At 42.4% G+C, this 22,051-nt stretch overlaps 1 protein-coding gene across 2 annotated transcripts; it reads right to left on the bottom strand.

Annotated features, from left to right (window-relative positions):
* Positions 1–1,145: 1,145 nt before the first annotated feature.
* Positions 1,146–21,990, bottom strand: LOC116750454 (chondroitin sulfate proteoglycan 4-like). Of its 2 annotated transcripts, none has more exons than XM_032625122.1 (4): positions 20,504–21,990; positions 18,636–19,106; positions 13,957–14,133; positions 1,146–2,179 (listed from the first exon to the last, which is right to left on the bottom strand). In XM_032625122.1, the coding sequence occupies exons 1-4, from the start codon at positions 20,816–20,818 to the stop codon at positions 2,171–2,173; spliced, it is 972 nt and encodes a 323-aa protein (XP_032481013.1). In that variant the 5' UTR covers positions 20,819–21,990; the 3' UTR covers positions 1,146–2,170. The 2 variants fall into 2 exon arrangements, with proteins under 2 accessions (XP_032481013.1, XP_032481014.1); XM_032625123.1 differs by having other exon boundaries at positions 18,873–19,106.
* Between the last annotated feature and the right edge of the window lie 61 nt (positions 21,991–22,051).

Here is a 22,051-nt window from a genome sequence, read left to right as displayed (position 1 = left end):
TGGAATAATGAATTAGATTAATGGCAGAGCACTTTGCAAATATAAATGCTAAGAGAGACTAATTAAACCTAAGCCTTTGTTTGGGTCTGCTGATGGACAGATGTAGCAGGGAGAACCAGCTGGTTTCAGCAAGAGACTCATCCGCAGCTGGGCTCCAGCCACTTTGAAGGCTATTATTGCCTCCAAGTCCATTTACAAAATGTAATGATTCACTCTCAAAGAGCTTGACTATAATCCTCCTTCCTGCTTTTTAAGGAGAAATTATTTTCTCTACTTGCCAAAAGCAAATATTGACCTGGTAGTTTAACAAATAAATCAATCCAGAGAGCTAATTTATATTTTAATCCTTCACTGCAAAGGGTAACTTCAGTTCTTCAACCTACCCTAGCCTTCAATGGGTGGCAGCTAGTGAAGAAAGCCCAGCTTTATGGTCAGACCAACTTATATCTTTCTGAACCTCAGTTTCTTCATCTCTAAAACAGGATCATCACTTCCGCTCACACAGAGAACTTCTGCAGGTTAAATGAAATGGATCATGTGATTGCACCTTCTGCAGTGCCTAGCATGTGTCAGAGAGTCAATAACTCCCTTCCATTGCAAACTGCATCGCTTTAGAAATTCCAAACCTCCCCTGTGCAAGTCTCTAGAGTAGTTCTCACCATTTTGAAAATAAGTTATTCCTTTCATAGAGATAAAAAACTTCCTAGTCCCTTGCCTAATAATACCTGGGTTTTTAGTATCTACTAATCAAAACCACACATAATTGGCAGAAACATCCTGTCACTTCAATGCCCCTTTAAGTAAGTTGTATTTTACTAATGAGCGCCTCTGCACGCAATTAAAAAATAAAAACATACATATGTGGGAAAGATCATTCAGTCTAGAAATAATGTTTTGGTACATATGTGGGTGGATTTAGGATCTTGTTGCAATAAAACTAATCCCCAACAGGTCCCCAGGCTACAGGTTTTGGTACCACTAGATGACAGCTGTCACACAGTAAATGATTTTCAGATTATCTGGGGATTCTTTGTACTTAACTGCAAAGATAATCAGGAAATTACTACATTTGAATTTAGAAGATTTTAATCTTTATTTTCTTTACTGCATTTTCAAAGAACATAATTAAAAATGGCTGGAAAGATATGGCTTTTAGCTTTCCCATCATGCACCCCCAGCTCACGCTCCCCCCCCCCATTTCCTCCTACAGGCTGGGAATGGGTAGCTTCCTCTCTGTGACCACTGACAAGGGTGGCCTGGAAACAAAGGTAGGTTAGGTCACCCCTTCTGCAGATTTACAGTGGCTATTTGGCCTACTGATTTACTGATGACCAGAAAGAAGAAAACAAAGTCTTTTAATGTCAGGGTCTCTTAAATTTACAGTTATATTTATTCATTCATTCGTGTGTTCATTCATTTAACAAATAACATTTGTTGTGTTCACTAATGTATCCCTCGCATTTGGAACATTACCTGGCACATAATAGGTATTCGATATGATTTCATTCTTTCAATAAGTTTGTATTAAGCACCTACTATGTTCCAGTCACTGTGCTGAGATATAAGCGCAAACAAAAGAAAGAGCCTATTCTTCTAGCCCTTATACTCTAGTGGGGAAGACAGACAACAAACAAATGAACAAATCAATCTATACTGCAATGTCAGGTAGCCAGGGTAAGGGATAGTGGGTGACGGAAGAGATGCTATTTTAGTGTGTGGTCAGGAAAAGGCTCTCTGAGAAGCATATATATGAGCGCAGGCCTTACACGACAGAGTGAGTAAGCCACGTGTGAGTTACAGGTACCCTCTAATGTTTGCCATTATGGACCTCACCAAACTGTGTCACTTTTTAAAAAATTATAGAGTTTGCAAAGTTTTTAGATGGCTTGTGGTTTTCCTTCAGCAGCTATTAGGTTTGACTACATGTTAACCTCTGATTGAAACACATTTTAGTTTCACGTTGTTTTTCTCAGTGACATACCAGTGTGTACAAACACTAGCTGACCCTCATTGATTTGAGCCTGGGTGAAGTTATACATGCTTAGGCCAGGAAAGGACTTGAGAGCCAAATGCCCATTGCTGGGTGGAGAGACCAAGTAGGCAAGGTCCTGCGGGGAGGAGTCCCCATCTTCTGAACAGAGCTCACCGCTGATAATCTCAGTGACAGAATTCACCACACCTTAAAAAGAAGAGAATCACAGATCTTGAAAGGACCAATTCCAATCATATAACACTAGTAAACTGAATAGCTATGAGACCCTGGCCCCTTGCACAAAGATTTAAAAACTGAAGCCATTCACCGACTTCTTGAAGCATGAAGATTCTTAATTCAAAACAGACACATAATTAAATGCCAGATGAAATGCAGGGCATGTTGTAGTGTTTATTAGATTTATAAGGTTTACAAGGTTTCAATAAAAAATAGGATTCATCGTTATTTATTCAAAATTAATTATTTAAACTGCATATGCATTTATATAAAGTATAAAAGCAATAAAAGCTGATGGTTACTAAGTACCTTCTGTGTGGCTGGCATGTGCTAATACTCTGTGTGGAATCTCAATCACAGAACCTACCTCAAAGGGTCGATTTAAGGATTTCTATTCATTAAGAAGCGAATGATTTCATCAGCTTTTAAATATTTGAGGGCAAAGCACACACTGCACATTTTTTATTATTCTCCTTTATCCTACCTGTCTTGCAGGAAAACAAGTATCTGGTCCCTACGGCCTTATAATGTTTGCTGTGCTGGTAGCTCACTGCAATTCCTTCTGATTAATAGTCTCTATTTTTCCAGTTACATTCAAAATCTATTCCCATTATTCAACAATTCATCATTTTTTGAGCATCTACTACATTCCAGGCAATGTTCTGGGGTTTGCAATACGTCAGTAAAACAGAGTCTTGTCCTTGTGGAGCATACATTCCAGCAGGAGAGCAGAAGGGAATACAGGGAAACAAAGAATAGAAATAATGAAGAAATGAATTACATAGTCCGTTAGAGGGTCACAGGCACTGTGAAAAAAAATTTTTAATGAAGCAAAATGAGGCACTCAGGAGTGGGAGAGCGTTAGATAGGAGGCTCGTCGGAGGAAACGTGGAAGGAGGCGAGCGGGGAGCCCCGTGGGCGTGTGGGGAAGAACATGAGGCAGATAGAACAGCCCTAAGGTGGGAGCAGGCCTCAGCTGTCTGAGCAGCAGCAAAGAGGTCAGGGTGGCGGGACCAGAACAAGCAAGATGAAGAGTAGGAGGTGGCGGGTCAAACACAACCTGGAAGGTCAAATCCCACAGGCCCTTGAAGGCCACCAGAAGAGCATGGGCTTCACTTGAGTGCAACAGGGGATCATTGTGGGGCTTTAGGTGAGGCGTAACTTGGTCTGGCTTAGGTCTTAACAGATCCCTGTGGCTTCTGTGTCAAGGACAGACTCTGGAAGGCCAAGGGTAAAAGCAGGACGACAGTTAGGAGGCGACTGCAATGATCCTGGAGAGAGATGAAAGAAGAGGTGGGGGGAGCTGGAGAGGAGGTAAGAAGCGGGGAAATTCTGGGTGTGTGTTGGCCACAGAGCCAACAGTTTCTGACGAGCTAGGTGTGGTGAGGGGCAGAGGAAGGAAAGGCGGTGAGAAGAACCTGGTTTGGGTCTCAGCAGCTAGAAGGATGGAGCCACCGTCAGCCGAAACGAGGGCAGCTGCGGGTGGAGTGGGTCTGGCAGTAAGCGCAGGAGTTCAGTTTTGAACATGCTGAGTCTAAAGTGCTTGTTGAGACGTCACACCAGGTCTGATGGAATTAGGCTGTTTCGAGTTTCTCTAATCCTGCAGTCACGTGATATTTCACCAAAACTAAAGATGGCGGCTTTATCACTAACTAGATTTTCTCATTTCTCTCTGTATTTATAAACGTCCTCCCCCCAGAAATTCTGTGCACATTCCCAAGCTCATGTGTCATTCTTTGCTCTCTGACTAGACCCTGATCATCTTCTACGCGTGTTACCAACTTGCTTAAAAATTCAATCCTAAGCAATTTACTAGGTAATCACTCTGGTCTAAGGGGCTGTTCTTCTCAGTAGAAAAGGCAGTTTATAAAATAACTTACCTGTAACTAAACAGAATTTGAGATAGGGAGATTAGAAAGTACACAGGATTCCTACATTCACCTACCAGACATGACATGCCACTTCACCTATGAAGCCCTGGGCACATTTCTCAATTTCTCTGTGCCTCAATTTCCTCAATAGTGAACTAGGAATAATAGAATTATTATGTATAATGAGTAAGTTAAGATCTGCAAGTGCTTAGGAAAAGCTTTATCTGGCACATAGTAAGCATTCAATAAATATTACCTTTGTGTTACCCATCTTCTTCATCAGATTTGGCTCTGAGCATAGATGTGATTCCTTCACATTACTTAAAAGTCATTTGGAGTTTAATGACTACCACTTTCTTTTTTTTAATATTTATTTATTTGGCTGTGTTGGGTCTTAGTTGCGGTGCACGGGCTTCCGTCTAGTTGCGGTGTGCAGGCTCTCTAGTTGTGGCACGCGGCCTTGGTTGTCCCGTGGCATGTGGGATCTTAGTTCCCTGACCAGGGATCAAACCCATGTCCCCTGCATTGGAAGGCAGATTCTTAACCACTGGACCACCAGGGAAGACCCTGATTACCACTTTTAAGGCTATTCTTTTTTTAAACTTTTTTTTAATTGGAGTATAGTTGATTTACAATATTAACTTAATTTCAGGTGTACAGCAAAGTGATTCAGTTTTATATATATATATAGTTTTTCAGATTATTTTCCATTATAGGTTATTACAAGATATTGAATATAGTTCCCTGTGCTACATAGTAAATCCTTGTTGCTTATCTATTTTACATATAGTAGTGTGTATTTGTTAATCACATACTCCTAATTTATCCCTCTCCCCATCCCTTTCCCTTTTGGTAACCATAAATTGGCTATTCTATAATAAGTACTGTACATTTTGTTTAATCCCACAGCATTCCTCCATAATTTGAGGTAAATAGTTTATCCATTTAATGATTGTGTTGTCAATGGATGCTCCTATATCTTGGCATTTGGAATATGCCCACTGAGGATTTTTCAGCCCTAAACTCTAAGGACATCAATATTTTAATAGCTACCAGAAATGTTAATCAACCTAATGTTCAAATTATAAAGTTTGGTCTTCAGTTAATCCATGGAAAGCCTATAGTTTCTATAAAATACACAAGTTGGACTGCTTAACAAAATTCCAAGTCCAATCATTCTAGTTTTTCACTGTTTACATTTTTAAATCCACCTGTGTATTTTATTCTCATTTTTTCAGGAACTTGAACTGATTTGGAAATGTACTGCCATTTCTCTTCCCATGACTCGCAGATACTCATTTTTTCCAACACCATGCATATGAAAGCTGGATGAAGCATGTTTTCCACTGTAGTTACTCTTCTGTGAAACACTGCTTTTGCTCCTCTTGCCTCTGGAATACACCATCTTCCAAAACAAATGTAAAACCTGCCACTGAAAACAAGAGCTAGTAACCTCAGGTCTCCACTTCCACTCAAACCGAATTTAGTTCAATTAAAAGTCCCATTGCTTTCGGTGAGGCCTGATTTAATGCCTAGTCCTCGGTAATGGAAACTTCAAATGGGTGGGGACAAGAAAAACAAAGACTCCAAACTTGAATTCAGATTTCAACGTGACCCAAAGCCCAAGAAATAATGGTTTAAGGAGTTAATATCTGAAAAAATTAACACTTGAACCTGGAATGATATATTTTTTAATTCGCCTTTAACTTAAACAGGAGGTTAGTGAGATTTAGAAAAATTATGATCCAATATATCCAAATTATGCTCTTAATATTTAAAAACCCAGACCTTTGTTTTGAGTTTCATATGAGAGATGTGAAATATTTGTGAACTGACTATCCCACTATTTGACCCCTTCAGGCCTTCAGGCCTCCAAGTCACCGGCTCAGACTTTGCTGCCTTCATTCTTCCACTGTCCCCAGCTCTCAAAGCTCTTTGCAGTGATGGCAAGTGCTTATCGGAAACAAGCAAACAGTTCTATTTCTGGTATGAACAGCAACAATAATAAAACAAAATGTACAGTATCACTGAAAGCAAAAGTTGAAAAATAGAAAAATGAAGCCCCCTTGTGGACACCAATACATTTTATCGGGTATGCACGAAAATCACTGGTCATGCTTGAGTACAAGAGAGAGTATGTTCAGGAGAACATACTTCTGAGAGTAAAATGCAAAGGATTTACCTGACGTGGTCTAACTCCAATTCCTAACTCCAGTTGGTCATGACAGGAATGATCTCCTGTACCACTGAATGGCCATGATCAGCCAGCCACAAGTCCTGTGACTTAAGGCAATTTGTTAAAATACTTTCAGTACACTTGAAATGATGGGACCAAGGGGTTAACGTTCAGATTTCTGCCTCTGAATTCCCATCCAGAGTCTGAGATGCTATTAGCAGCTCTGACCCTATCCTCCCACTTCCTTCTCGCAGGTAGACTGCAGATGACCCTCCATGCCATCTCCTCTAAGCTCCAATGACAAGTAAGGAGAGTGAGCAGACATGTGGGATAGTCTGAAGGTCTTGAGAAAATGTTGTTTGAAAGTCAAAGCCTGGTGGCACAGGGGTTGAGAATCCGCCTGCCGATGCAGGGAACAGAGGTTCAATCCCTGGTCCGGGAAGGTCCCACATACCACAGAGCAACTAAGCCCGTGCACCACAACTACTGAGCCTGTGCTCTAGAGCCCGTGAGCCACAGCTACTGAGCCCACGTGCCGCAACTACTGAAGCCCACGTGCCTAGAACCCGTGCTCCACAAGGAGAGAAGCCACTGCAATGAGAAGCCCACGCACTGCAACGAAGAGTAGCCCCTGCTCGCCGCAACTAGAGAAAGCCCGCGCGCACCAACGAAGACCCAACACAGCCAAAAATAAATAAAAATCAATAAATTTATTTAAAAAAAAAAAAGAAAGAAAGTCAAAGACACCAGAGAATCTGAAGACTATGATGGTTAATTTTATGTGTCACCTTGACTGGGCCACAGGGTACCCAGCTCTTTGGTCAAATATTATTCTGGGTGTTTCTATGAGAATGTTTTTGGATGAGATTAACATTTAAATGGGTTGAGTAACACAGATTGTCCTCCCTCAGGTGGGTGGGCCTCACCAATCAGCTGAAAGCCTGAATGGAACAAAAGGACTGATCCTTCCCTAGGGTCAGGGCAGTAAAGAGAATCCTTTCCTGCCTGACTGCCTTTGAATTGGGACACTGGCTCTTCCTGGCAGCCTTTATATGGAAACTATACCATCGGCTCTCCTACGTCTCCAGCTTGCCCACTCACCCTACAGATCTTGGGACTTGCCAGCCTTCATGATCACATAAGCGAATTCCTTATAGTAAACAAACAAACAAATAAATAAACACACACACACACACCCTATTGGTTCTGTTTCTCTGGAGAACCCTACATAATACAGAGGACTTATTAATTCATATTTAGGATTGTTTTTGCCCCAGACTCTGCCACTGTCTAACTTGGTTATTTTGGGCAAGTCACTTAACCTCTGAAGCTTTCTCTCTTCTTTAAAATGGAAATAACAGCAATACTTGCTTTATCTACCTCACCAGGTCCTTGGGCTTCTTAACTATAACAATGAAGGAAGAGATAGTAGAGCCTCATGGTTACGAGCAGAAACTTGCATTCCAGCTCTGCCACTTACTGTCTACCAGCAGCTCTTCCAGTACTGACCTTGGGCAGATGTCTGAGCCTCTCTGTGCCTCAAATTCCTCATCCTTAAAATAGAAATGATATTCCATAGAGTTGTTGAAGATTAAATGAGTAAATAAATATAAAATGCTTAGAACAATGCCAGAAACAGAGTAAGTGCTAGGTAAGAATTAGCTACCATTAAGATTATGTAAATGATAGTTGTTATTACTGTTTGCTATGCTCTGAAATCTAGAAGAAGAAACATCACTGTCTGAAATAATCCCCTACATTTGAAACTTCTGCCTGGAAAGAAGCAACTAGTAACTGTAGCTTTGGAGAAATTATCTGTTTGTTGGAAAATGTACTCCGCTATTTTCATGAAATGCATACTCTTTATACATTAGTTTTCAGAAAGTTAACAAGCCTAATGTGTGGCAGTTCTTTTGTATAAACAGTTATCCATTTGTGAGAATAACTTGCATTATGTTCAACACACACAGTTTTTCCAGGAAGTTTTCTGTGTTCATTTGCCGTTGTTATTACACATTCTCATGGATATGATAGAGATATCATACTCCAATAAAAAAAATTAGGGGCATAAAGTAAAGAATATCTTAGATGTCATAAACTGCCAATACAGGCTCTTGAAATCAGCAAAACCAATTCCTGACTGTCTCTTGGCTCTTTTTCATCAGGTCTAAATTACGCTGAGATTGGTAATAGACACTGTAGTTATATCATAAAATTTTAGTGCATAAGATTTCCTTCTTCTAAAATCCTTAAACCAATTCCATTCACGTTATGCTATGTATAACAGGAAAGCAATGTTGTAATTATATACCCTGGTCTACATCCCTTTTTCTTCGAATATTTAAAATTTTATAATTTATGTTCTTCCTTTTCTGTATTTGCCCTCCTCAACATGACTTTGGGCCGTAAGAGCAGTACCTAAAGCGAATCAGCCAGGTTTGCAGACAATATACCTGGTCCGTCCACCCCATCTCCTTTCCTGCTAGATGGAGCAAGGCAGATGGGCAGTGAATGGGCAGGCAGGGCTACCCTGGCCAGCAGCCCTATGATGATGGGTACACACAGGGAGACTTCAAAGCTGAGGACGGCAATCTGTGCACCTCCCCTAAACACAGAGACCTCTGGCATGTGGTAAAGTACCCTGATGAAGGGGTATAGGGGGGAGGCGGTTGTTACAGCCTGCATTAACTCTGTTATAACTTTCCAGTACACGTTTCTAGGTGCCCTGCTAAATAGAAGTTTCCAAAAATGAACTCCTAGGAGTTTACTCAACCTGTAAAAGCTCAGGTGTTCCTAGAAACAGGAAGAGTAATTTTAAAAAGTGATTTATCCATATAAAAACATTTAGCTTTGCTAGATCAGTGGCATACAATGTTCTCTGATTAACACCCAAAGTAAGGAATACTTTTTACAAAACAACCTATTACTCATACGCATATATGGATGTGTGTGTGTTTCAAATGACGCAGAAGTTTCATATAACAATTCTGCCCTCATTACACACAGTGCATTCTGATGCTACCTGTTCTATTCTATTTTATTCTATCTAATTTGTTTTTAAAATGTTGGTCCTGATCCACTCAATTAATTTCACAGTCTATTAATAGTTTGCAACCTGGAGTTTTAAAACTCTCTTCCAGATCATTCTCATTGTGGATAGCAGAGTGGACTCTGCTCAGACTACCTAGGCTTAAAACTCACTCTTTTACTAATTGTATGACCTTGACCAAGGGACTTAGCCTTTCTGTGCCCCACGTCTACTATAGTCCTCATTCTATGTCAAGGGTTGTGAGATAATTGAATGAGAAGTCACATGTGGTGCTTTTTGAAGTGAGCCTGGCTCACAGCAGAGGCTCAATAAATGCTGGTCCACTTCCCCTTCCTCACCTCTAGAAGCCCAGTGGAATGAAACGGTCTAGTGTAGGGGGTCCTTATGCCCAGAAACCAGCTCTCACCATGGAACCTAATGTCTGACCACTCTCCTCCCTCCATCTGCTCTGGCCACTCTGAGCTTCTCATGTCCTCAAATACGCCAAACCTGCTACAGACTCCTTGGATCCTCCCTCCATCTGCTCTGGCCACTCTGAGCTTCTCATGTCCTCAAATACGCCAAACATTATCCCTTTGCTGGGAATGCTCTTACCTCAGACATTCATATGGTTCCTCACTCCCCCACACGAGCAACCCTACACCGGCCTTTATTCAGAAAAAGAGGTAACAAAGCAGGCTTAAGACTGCCTTTCCTTAGAAAGTCCTGCATGCAAGTTGGCACTTGGCTGGCATCAACCATCTGGGAACTCGATGGTTAAACAGTTTTCTGTACTGATATAAAACTTTCCCTAAATAATAAGAATGGCTCACTGTATCTAAACAGCACAAACAGTGTGGTTTGTGCAGGACTCCTGCTTTCCTTCTGGGAATCCGGGACTTTGGGTCATACTAGGCAGAGGGCGCCTACCTGACCAGCCCCCAGTAAACATATTGGGTGCTCAGGATCTAATGATCTTCCCTGGTAGACAACACTTCCCACGCATTGTCACAACTTGCTGCTGGTGGAATTAAGTGCATCCTGTGTGACGTCACTGGAAGAGGACTCTTATAGCCTGACTGACTTTCCTCTGGACTTCACCCCACATACCTTTTCCCTGTGCGGATTTTGCTTCTTATCTCTCACTGTAATAAATCTTAGCCATGAGTTTGACTATATGCTGAGTTCTACGAGTCCTTGCTAACGAGCAAACCTGGAGAGAGCTTGGGGACCCCTGACATGCAGGGCTCCATGCAAATATCCCTTCCACGAAGAAACCCTCTCTCACTCCAATCTCTCTGCAAGGTCAGCATTCTCTAACCCCATCACTCTCTAACCCCATCACTCTCTGTCCCTTTAAATGCTCTGCAGAAAAATACAGCAGATCATCACTCTATTTATCACATACTTTTATTGTCTTCTCCACTCAACAAGCTCCACAGGGCACTTAGACATTCAAAATTTATTGCCCCTACTACAGGCCTGGCACCGTGCCAGGCACTGAGGGCAGCACGGGAAAAGGACAGCAAAGTCCCTTCCCAATGGAGCTTACGTTTATGGGAGGTGACAAACAATAGATTGTTTATTTGTTTACTACCAAGGAGAATAAAGCAGGGTCAAGGGACAGAGGATGGCCTGGTGCTCTTTCTGCTGGCGTGGCCAGGGAAGCATCTAAGAGAGCAGCGCGTCTAGAAGCCTGGGGTGCCAGACTCCAGCCAGGATTCCCAGAGGGGGTAACATGCCTTTGCTTAAGGAGCCCTGGTACTACGTTCTGTACCGGATGGCTGGAATCAGTGAAATCTAGAAAGCCTCTATTCACAACAGTCATAATTCAAAAACAGAAAAACTCATGTTGGCAAATAAGCCTAAATCTTTCTTGATATAGCAAGATTTTCATTGATAGAGCACGATGACCATTACCTACAACTGAAGAAACAAATTCTTGAGATCTCTTCCATTTTAAAACAGTCAAGCAAATCCTACCGAAACTATTTCTACATGTTTACATGACTAGTTAATATGTCCTACCGTAGTACCTAGTCACCTCCAGATTTTAGACACACGGACTTTAAAACCGAATATTCATATGTTTCTCAGTCAAAGAGAAAAGGTTCCCCCAGTGTATACCAGAGTACGTCCATCCAATAGAAAAAAGGTGGCTCAACACTCCCTCCATCCATCTAAGTGCAGCTTCACCCAGAGAGTGTCAAGCAAGGTTTATAGTCATAAAAACCCCAGGACATTAGAACTGGGAAGGACTGACAGATGACCAAGGAAAACACACACACATATAGACACATACGCACACACACACACATATACATACACACTCACACACCCTACCCTGCAACCTGCTTATGGTTTTACTATTAAGGAAGGTGAGACCCAGAGAAATTTTGCTGAAATTGGGCAGTTTGCAAGCCTTAAACTCTGGTCTCCTAACTTTAATCCAGAACTTTCAAAACGGAAGTGAATTTCTTACTAGATAAATAAACGAATAAGCTCAGAAAGGGCCAGTGTCAAATGACCACATCCCTCAAAAGTTGTACCCTTCCTGGCCGGGATCCAGGCTATCTAGGAAGAAGATAGGAATAAAGGAAATGGCTCCTACTCCGACCTATTCTTCCTTTTTCTCTTGAGAGAAACACTCTGGTATCAGGGATGGGGGAAGAGGTCGGGGCAGACTGCCTGAGCGAGTTCAAGGTTCCTGGTAGACTGTATTTCCCTAATTTTAAGGCAAGACAGAAACAAAGTCTAGGTTACACTTTTTTCTCCTTACAATTCAATGTTCTGAACATCTTAAATTGATAGGTACATTTAAATACAATAAAGCTATTATTAAGTTGGTGGTGCATCTTACAATCCATGGTACCTCCAAGCCCACAGTGGGGCTTCAATTCCTTTCCATAAAGAAGTCTGAGAGTTCACTACCTAATTCTTTGTTCTTCCTCTCCCTCTGCCAACTCCAGCTCTTCTCCCATATCTTTCTAGATCCTAGGTCCCTCCCCTGGATCTTTCTCATCCTGCAGTTCTGCGTCATGCAGCAAAATGCCCAAATCCTCTGCCGAGGCTCCTGGGCAAACACACAGATGTCAGTACAACCGCTGCAGACCTATTCCCTTAAGTCCACTTTAGTAGAAGCAAAGGGCACAACAGCTCTGGAGACTTTTTCTTTCTAACAAGACAGCCCTGATCACACAGATGCACTGAGAGAGCTTGATTCAGTCACAGGTAATGGGGGAAGTGTCAGAGCACAGTGGCAAGAGAGTCAGGCTTGGGCACACTCGGCTTCAAATCCACACCTTCCCTTGTGACAGCCTGGGGCCTCAGGGCTCCCATCTATAACGAGGTTAATAATCACAGCAGTTCCTTTGTAGGGCTGTGAAAACGACACTAATATGGAAGATGTCCAGTACTCTACTCAGTAATAAATGTAAACTTTTATAACGTGTTTAATAATAATTGACACCTACAATTCGTCATGCTGGTCTGCAGCCTACTTCTTAGATCGCTTTGCTGAGAATGAGTCAATAGGTATTAATACAACAAGAATAAGTGTGAGGAGAGGGAGAAAGGCAGCTGAAAACAGAGGGGGGCAGCCCACGAGGTTGACCAGCTGCAACACACCATCCCCAGGCTACCTGGGTAATGACTGTGAAGTAAACTAAAAGATAAAGGGACAAATTCCAAAGGTCCAAACACCACTAATTTTCCCCTTAAAATGTAGAGGCTGCATAACAAACCGAGCTGTAATATAACTAAAAGCACTAAAAAGCCTATTCCGAGATCCAACTATTTTGAGCGAATAAAAACAGATTTTAAAAACTCCAGTGATTGGGACTTCCCGGGTGGCGCAGTGGTTAAGAATCTGCCTGCCAATGCAGGGGACACAGGTTCGATCCCTGGTCCAGGAAGATCCTACATGCTGCGGAGCAACTAAGCCTGTGAGCCACAACTACTGAGCCCTCAAGCCACGACTATTGAGCTCGCGTGCCACAACTGCTGAAGCCCGTGCACCCTAGAGCCCGTGCTCTGCAACAAGAGAAGTCACTGCAATGAGAAGCCCGCGCACCGCAACGAAGAGTAGCCCCCGCTCTCCGCCACTAGAGAAAGCCCGCACGCGGCAATGAAGACCCAACGCAGCCAAAACAAAATTTTTTTTAATTAAAAAAAAAAAAAAACTCCAGTGATTTTTAACAATGTAAAATTTTCTAGTTTGATTAGCCCCTGGTGGGTTCCTGAGTATGCCTGCACAATAATTTAGTTGGTGCTGGGGTGTTTTATAATTAAGGTCAAAGGCTTACAGTTCCTTATTTCTTTGCTGTTCTCCTTGCTTTCTTCCTGTCCCTCCCTGTCACCTACCTGGCCACCATTCTCACCAAAGACCCTTTTTCTAGACATCACGGGTGTGCTGCACCATCTTGTAGCTTGGTGGTCTAGATCCTTTGCCACTTAGAAAACAGCATTTAAGATTACTGGGTTCGAATAGCACAAGCCATAACCAACAGAATGTCTTGGCAATAACTAGCATTTATTTAAAACCAGGAGGAATATTCCAAGTATACATACATAAGTCATATATCTCATTATTTAATAGTAGAAATACTACAAAAGAAAATCAAATTGGTAGTTCTATGTTATTATGATAAATCCAAAAGCATGGAGCACTTACCTGGAGGATTTTATTGGATGTTATTACTGGAGCCTCATCATTTACTGATTCGACAGTCACAGAAAGAGTTTGAGGCAAACTCTGTTTTCCAAGCTCTGAGCTATTTGCAAAGGTGGTGAAATTGTCAAGAAGGTCCTCACTATCATCATGAACATAGGAAATCAATTCATTTCCTACCTGTAACCAACAACAAAATATCACCAAACTACTGAAATATATTTAAAAATATGAAAAAATGCTTTAAAAGAAATCCTGATTTTTTTATATCTGAAACACAGAAGCATGTATTCATCCCATGAAGTATGATTCTGACAATCAGAGTGCAAATTATGATGGGTGGCATAATTTTTATGAAGCAGCACTGCATCCCAGAAATAAGTTTCCTGAGGAGCAGAGTGATCAAGCAGTGTGGGGTAGTAAAGAGAATGCTGGACTGGTTATCAGAAGACCTGAGTTCAAAGGCTATTTCTAACCCTAAAATGTGTTGTAAGTGACATACTCCACCCTTTCTTCCAATGGAGCAATACCCATTAAAATTCAGACTCTACTTATTTAGAGTGACTACTTTTTGAAGTTGTGGATTGTCTTATTGGACAATTCAGAATGTCGGATTTACGCTCTGAAGTTTTCACCCACTGATTGGATTTCTGCTCTTTGGAGACATATGGACCAGGGCAACTCTGAAGTTTCCCCAGACTTCTCTTTTCTGAGCTAAGCATGCATCAGTCCCTTAACTGCTCTTTGTATGCAAGGTTACACCTGCTACCTCCTAACCCTGCCCCTCCTCCTTCAAAATACAATCATTTCTGGTGTATCTCTTAACAGATGCTACCCATAACTAGCTATCATACATCTCCTGAGGACAGAGTATAATGAAATATATTGGATCTGAATTATTCTGTCAAGCCAGATTTCTCTCACTGTAATAACCAAAATGCAAATGTTAATTTTTTATCCCTGATAGATTTCATCTTTCTAATTTCCATTCTGAAATCCCTCTTGGATTTGTGATAGCCACTGATTTGATCAGAACGCCTTCCATGTCTTTAAGGCTCTGATGCAAATACGGAAGAGCTCAGCATTGAAATCAGAGACAAGGAGAATTTTAAAGCTAGAGGGAACTTGGCTTCAGTGAATATGTGACCCAAAAATACAACAGAAGAGAACTTCTAAAGCCTGACAGGACTAGTTGAACTTCTCAGAAAGTCTCTGGGGTTGTGTTTGTTTTGATAAAATAGAGCCAACATTTTTAACAGTTCAACTTTGCCCAGTCCTATGGCGCACTTCCTTTGAGCAAAGACTTTTGATCTCTCAGAGGTGTTTCTGACAAAAGTTGAAAAGTTCATGAACAGTCTCGGGGGAAAGTTGTGGTCACTTGAACACAGGTGCATGAGAATTTCTGTGGAGTTCTGTGGGAAGAGGAATTCCAGACCGTAGGCCTGACCACGTGTTCCTGGAACATTCTGCTTTAAGCTATTGGAAAACAAATGTGGAAGATGGCACTCATCAGAGGACAGGAGAAATTCTAACCTAATATGCTTTAGAAAGATAGCATTTATATAGAAGTCACCTTTTCCTATCTCTCCTGGAGAAACACATCATTTCCTCAATGAAGTGGTACTCCCCCACGTTGCTATTTAAACTATCAGTTAGTAGGTATTAATCTAAAGGCAAAGAGGTTTGGTGGGAATTTGTCTATTCCTAGTTCTAACACTAGAAGAACATCTGCTGACTTGAAATTAAAGTAGATAACAAATTTGTAGAAAATCTTAGAAGATTAAAAAGTGTTTGGGCTTCCCTGGTGGCACAGTGGTTGAGAGTCCGCCTGCCGATGCAGGGGACATGGGTTTGTGCCCCAGTCCGGGAGGATCCCACATGCCGCGGAGCGGCTGGGCCCGTGAGCCATGGCCGCTGAGCCTGCGCGTCCGGAGCCTGTGCTCCGCAACGGGAGAGGCTGCAACAGTGAGAGGCCCGCGTACCGCAAAAAAAAAAAAAAAAAAAGTGTTTGGCCCCCCTGTCATCAGTCATGTTCAGGGTATATTATGTCCCCTCTCTGTTTACATCCTCCCGCTCCCATTACTCAGGGTCAAAGGTGAAGTTGAAAGCCCTCCCATGCTAGACCTCCCTAACCTCACCTCCTGCCCACCCCGTGTGCAGCTCTAGTCACATTATTCCCCTCACAGTGCTGTTTGTTTGCTCGTCCCTCTGCCTGAATGCTCTTCCTCTATACCCACCGAGCTCACTATCCATCACCTCCTCCAGGTCTCTGCTCAATGCTGCCTTCTCAGCGGGGTCCCCCCGACCACCTTATTTGAACCTGAACATTAACACACACACACACACACACACACACACACACACACACACCACTCAAGTCCCCAGCATCTTCTATCTCCCTTTCCTGGTTTATTTTTCTCCATAGCACTAACCTTCGTTCAACTATCTTATTTATATAAATTCACTTATTTATTTTATTTATTCTCTCTCTCTGCCTCCTTGTTTCCCCCACTAGGAGAAAGGATCCATAAGGACAGGGATTATTGCTGGGTTAGTTCACTGCTTTATCCGCAGTACTTAGAACTAGGATACCTGACACATAATGGACACTCAAAAACTACTGCTGAATGAACGAAGGGCAAAAATGACCAAGTGCTCTCCTTCTCTGAGTCACTCAAGGTTACAGCCACGAGTTGTTAGGTTATCACCGTAAGTGAAAATGATCATGTCTCAAAACCTAGAGACCTCAGAAGTCCTAAAGGAAGAGAAAGTGTAAAGGGCTCATCTGAAGAGCAGGAACACACAGCCTTGACTGTGAACAAGGCTACACGATAACATGGGTACTACAGGGAACACACACGCTTGACACAGATTTCAACCAACCATGCTTAAATATACACTTCTTACAAAGCACAGACAACAATGAATTGGCTAAGACAGAACCAAAAGTTAGTGCTCAGTCTCTCACCCAGAGTGCACGAGGTGAACAGAATTAAATGCAGCTCACACGAGAGCAGTGGTTATCTCGGACAGTGTGTCCAGCCTTTGAGAGGGAAGCTATGATTAAGAGACGGCTGCACGTAGTCACTAAAGAATCACCTTCCCTGGGTCCCCAGTTGAGAAGCACCGAGTTCTAAGGTCTTTTCCACCCTCAGCAAATCTCCGCTTCTCCCCATGGCTCCCCAACACCAGCTGGTTAAGTCTAACCCTGTTGACGTGTAACTCAAGGCTCTGCGCAGTCTGGCCCCAAGCACCCTCTGGCACTCCTCTGCCCGTGCTAGAGCCTTGTGGACCATTCCGCAGCCCCCAGGAACCATGCCCTTCGGTGCCTCCATGCCCTTGGCCCTGCAGTCTGCTTTGCTTGCGTTGCTTTGTTTTCCGTCTCCACCTCCGTTATGTCCTTGCTCTTTCCCTCTCTCCTCAAAGTCTAGCTTAAACTTTATTCCCTCTGTGGAGGCTTCAGTTAGAGTCAAATGTGACTGCACTCCTGCAGTACCACTGTGAAAGTGCTACATGAAAGATAAGAAGAGTGTGCCTTATATTCAAGTTCATGTGCCTGATTCCCCCACAGCATTTCTTGAGGGCAAGGAATATGTCTACTTATCATGGCAACCTCACACAGTAACTTGAACAGAGTAGGTTTTTAGTAAATGGATTCAAGTCACTTGATGAGGTGAAATCCTCACAAGCAAAATGAAGCAGCACACGTGGGTTCTTAGCTAACTGGACAAGGACACCCAAAGATGCTAGGTAGCTGTTTATGGTTTCCAACCTGAAGAGTGTGTATTCCTAGGAACTTATAAAGGAAATAATAGGGATCTGCAAGCTACTTGGCAATATTTAAAAAGAAAGGATGGAAATCATTCTTTTATTCATGATAAGAAAGCAAAGTATCACAATAATACCATTCTAACCCAAAGCAAAGAAACCTGATAGCAGCCCAGAGTTAAGTCTGGTTATTTTATGCTTATCAGATACCAGATTGTCAGTTGTGTCCGGCGGCTTGATTGCAGGGACTGCGCCATTTCGGCCATTGACAGCACTATGCTTAGCATAGGGCACAGCACAGAGTAAGCACTGATTGATAAGGGAATGAATGAATTAAAACATCCACTAATGATTAAAGCATGCCTGTGTTAGATCCCTGGGTGTTATACTTTGAGAGGGGATGGTGTGGAGCTCCTCTAGATCCGGGCAGCCAGGATGGTGCAGGGGCTAGAAACCTACAGCATATAAGCAAAAGCTAAAGAAACTAGAGTTCTTTAACCTAAAGAAGATAAAATTCAAGGGACTTTGATAATTTTTCCTTTCAATATTTAAAGAGCTTTTATGAAAGGAGGTATAATTTGTTCTGTGAGCTACCAGAGCCAGGACCTAGGAGCAGAAGTTTCTAAGTGGCAGCTCAGCATAAAGAAATTTCTAACAACTGGAGCGTCTTTAAACTGGAAGGGCTCATCTCAGGAAGCAGTGAGTTCTCCATCACTGAGGATCTTTAAGCAATGACTAGACGACCTCTCTATGGGGTTACTGTGGAAGGGCTTCTCCATCTGTTGGGAGGTTGGACCAGATACCTTCTAAGGTCCCATCACTCCAGAAAGTCCATGAATCTAAATGATAAATAGCCAAGATTTTTCTCTTATCTAACATACCCAAAACCAAACGTATCAGCTGAGAGCTATTACCTGTTTCCTGGTAAATTTCATTAGCTTTACTCTTGGAAAATGAGAATTTTCAACATAACCGTGTTTTGGTGGTTTGAGTAGAACAAATTCACAGTCAAGTCCCTCAAAATGTTTGCTTGGAATTTTGAAGTAGTCTTCTGGAAGTGCTTTGGAACCACCTTCCTGGACTGTGAAATTTTGTACCGCCAGAGGAATCCACTTAGGGACAATATCCACCAAGATTTCAAGTCTACTCACAGCTTGGAAGCCATTCATCACATCCAGTAAAAAACAGTCCTGTTGTTGGTCAGGAGTTGTCTGTACATAATGGATATAACCATCATCAATGTCTTGTTGTGTAAAAATCAAAGGTGACTTTTCATCTGTACCCAAGCTGCCCTCCTCTGATAAAGATCTTTGGAGGTATCCATGCACTGGCAGAGTTCTAACAATGAACATTGCCTCTGACGGAATATCATCTTCATGCCCAGCCTGAGTACACATTCACAACACACAGACAAAAAGAAAAACATTAACACGTGAAAGAGTCAAGACCCCTGATGAACCAAATTGTTTTGTATTAACGTCCACGAATGGCTTAGGTTACCATCCAGGCAGATACACAGTTTAAGGCCGGGTCTCTTCTGGTGACCATGCTAATATTTTGAATTTCAGCCCCGGTCACAAAGGAAAAGCAACATTTGAACAGCTACTAATGTACTAACAAGGCATCATTCACAGTGGCAAGAAACCTAGGACTCAGAAAGTTGTGCTGAAAGAAATAAAATGGTATAAGGAGAAGGAATAAAAGATGGTAGAAGAAATAGCAGCTTACTCACTGAAATTGCAAGACTTTAGAGGAAAGCTTATTTTTAAACTAGTTCAGTATTTTCAATATACATTTAATTTTACGGATTCAGCAAAATCCATCTCAAAACTGTCATTGTTACTGATTTATAGTCACTGAACTGTATACGCCCCCTTGTGGTGAAACTTTAACTCTCTAAGATCCTGAAAAAGAATTGAGGAAAGCTGGTAGGCCACGTATTCTCTTAGTCAAAACTCATTATTTAGTAAACTGCTTCTGATTTGAATTCATTTCTACTTGATGTTATCGGCTGTATTTAGCAAGCAGGCAAACTCGTTTGCAGTCCTGAGGGTAGATTCAGAAGAGCCTGCATTTGTGGCCAATTATCATAAATCACAGTTTACATACCCTGCACAGATTACTCACTCTCTCCTGACTCTCAGCAGCAGGGTTGTGCTACTGGAAGCTTCCAAGTTGGAGTCTCAGGAAACCAGGCAGCTTCTGGTATGAGGTCTCACCCCTGGCCTTCCACTGGTCTAGGCCAATTTGATCCATCAATTTCAAGAAATTACACAAGGCCACATTCACAGCTAAGGAAATAAACTGTGTAATATAGTATCCTCTTCTATTTTAGGGATCCTTTTTATGTCTGTTAAATTACCCTACTTGTTTATACCCTGCTTCATCACATTACAAATGTAACTCAGACCAAATGAAATACTGGCAGTGTTGCCATGACAAATGAAAAAAGTAATGACCTCTTCATTTACTATAATACATACATTCCGTCCTCCTTCTCAGGTCATCCTACACCAAACATACATGCATACACGTGTGATCATGTGCACATAGCTTTAAAATGAGGCTTAGGATTATTTATATTCCATTTCTCCCTATAGCACAATTAGCAGTATCAAAATCATGAGACCTTCTAGCTTTTCTTCTCAATGGCATCTACATTTTTTCAAAGTCATTCCAAATACCAGGAGAGGAATCAACACAAAAATACCTTTCAGAAGCAAACATTTGCCCCTGCGGTTCCAGGAGAGTGAAGATGCTTGGTGCTGGGACCACTACCTACCTGGAGCCTTCCTCTACTCAGTTTTACTGGTTTTCCTTCTTCAACCACAAGGGTCTTGCTGTGCAGAATTTGGGTGTGATGTTGGCTTTCCGAGTCCACTTGCACGTACACGCCCACTTCGAAATATGTGTCTTTAACTTTCACCGTCAGGTTGAACACATCGAAGCTGCCACTGCCGTCGTGTCTATAAATCACACGTCCTTGCTTCAAGTCATGCAGGGAAAATGAGCTGGGCCCTGAGCTGGTTGACCAGCACTCTGCCACGCTTTGGGGGACACGGGGTGTGGAATTTGATCTCGTGGTCTGTTCTGACATCTTGGTTTGTGGTGACACTGAGGTTGGTTGTCGTGAGGCTGCTGTCCTTTCCTCTCTGTACCAGCAGTCCTGTGTTGTTGGCTATGCGGACACAGGGATCTGACACACTGACCTCGAGGAGGGACGATGTGTAGTGGACGCCATCTGTCACAAACAGCACAAAGCGGGCCGAGTCTGCGCCCTGATGCCTGAAGAGCCCACGCCCTTCCCGCAGGTCTTCTTGCCTGAACTGGTAGAGTTTCTGAGTCGGGTCACTGGCTTGCACCAAGTCCCCATTCGGGATGCCCCACCGGCTGTAGAGCAACTGCCCATCATCAAAATCTGCCTCGGGGTCATGGTAACAGAGATTAGCTAGGGTCAACAAGCGCTGACCGTTCCGCACGACGTGGAAGACCTTATCCACCGCACACACTGGTTTCTCATCGTTCCTTAACTCCACAGAAATGGTGACTTTAATTTCTGTAGACAGATGTTCTGTATCAAAATCCCTGGCCACTCCCTCTTGGCCTGGTCCTGCGGTGGAGGCCATGAGGAGGAACTCGTCACACTGGGTCTCAGAGTCATCGTGCACGTACATGAGCCGCTCACCCAAGATGTCTTGATCAGTGAACGTGGTGATACTGTCATGACTTCCCAGAGAATCTGAAGATCAAGTCAGTTTCAGCTTCCCATGTTGAGGACTCTTGGTGATTTTATACTGGAAAGTCTGACTGTCTGAGGTTTGAGCAAATAACTCCAATTTTGTGATTAATTTCTCTTCTCCTTTTACAAATAATCCTCTGTTCGTTACAATAATTGCGCCTCTTATCTGCTTTAAAATTTATTCTGAACATATAATCTTTTGATTCCATGTGTTCTGCAACCATCAAGAACCTAATAGTGTCTTGTGAATGTGCCCTGGGCCTTCCCTGTGGTTCATAACTTATCTTAGAGTCTGTAACATTTTGTTGGCTGAAGACTGAGTTTGTTTTTAGAAATTCTGTGCCAAGTAGCAATTTTCCTTTCTTAGGTGGGGTCAGTAACTTAAAATTAAGTTCCCTCTCAGCTACTTCCACACCCTCTGTCACAGCCTGCAAATGATCAGAATTCAATACGTGCCTGTTTATTTTACTGATCTCAAGAGGAACATTTTTCAGAAGGGTAAACTTCAGCCATTGTACCATAACCGGAAACATCAGCTCTTCACTGCTTTTTCCTTCTATGTTAACTTTAAAGTGATCCGTAACATTTTCT

Source organism: Phocoena sinus, chromosome 3, assembly GCF_008692025.1.
Source record: "Phocoena sinus isolate mPhoSin1 chromosome 3, mPhoSin1.pri, whole genome shotgun sequence".
Classification (NCBI taxonomy): domain Eukaryota; kingdom Metazoa; phylum Chordata; class Mammalia; order Artiodactyla; family Phocoenidae; genus Phocoena; species Phocoena sinus.
Note: the sequence above shows the minus strand (reverse complement) of the source record. Positions and strands in the feature narration are given on the sequence as shown.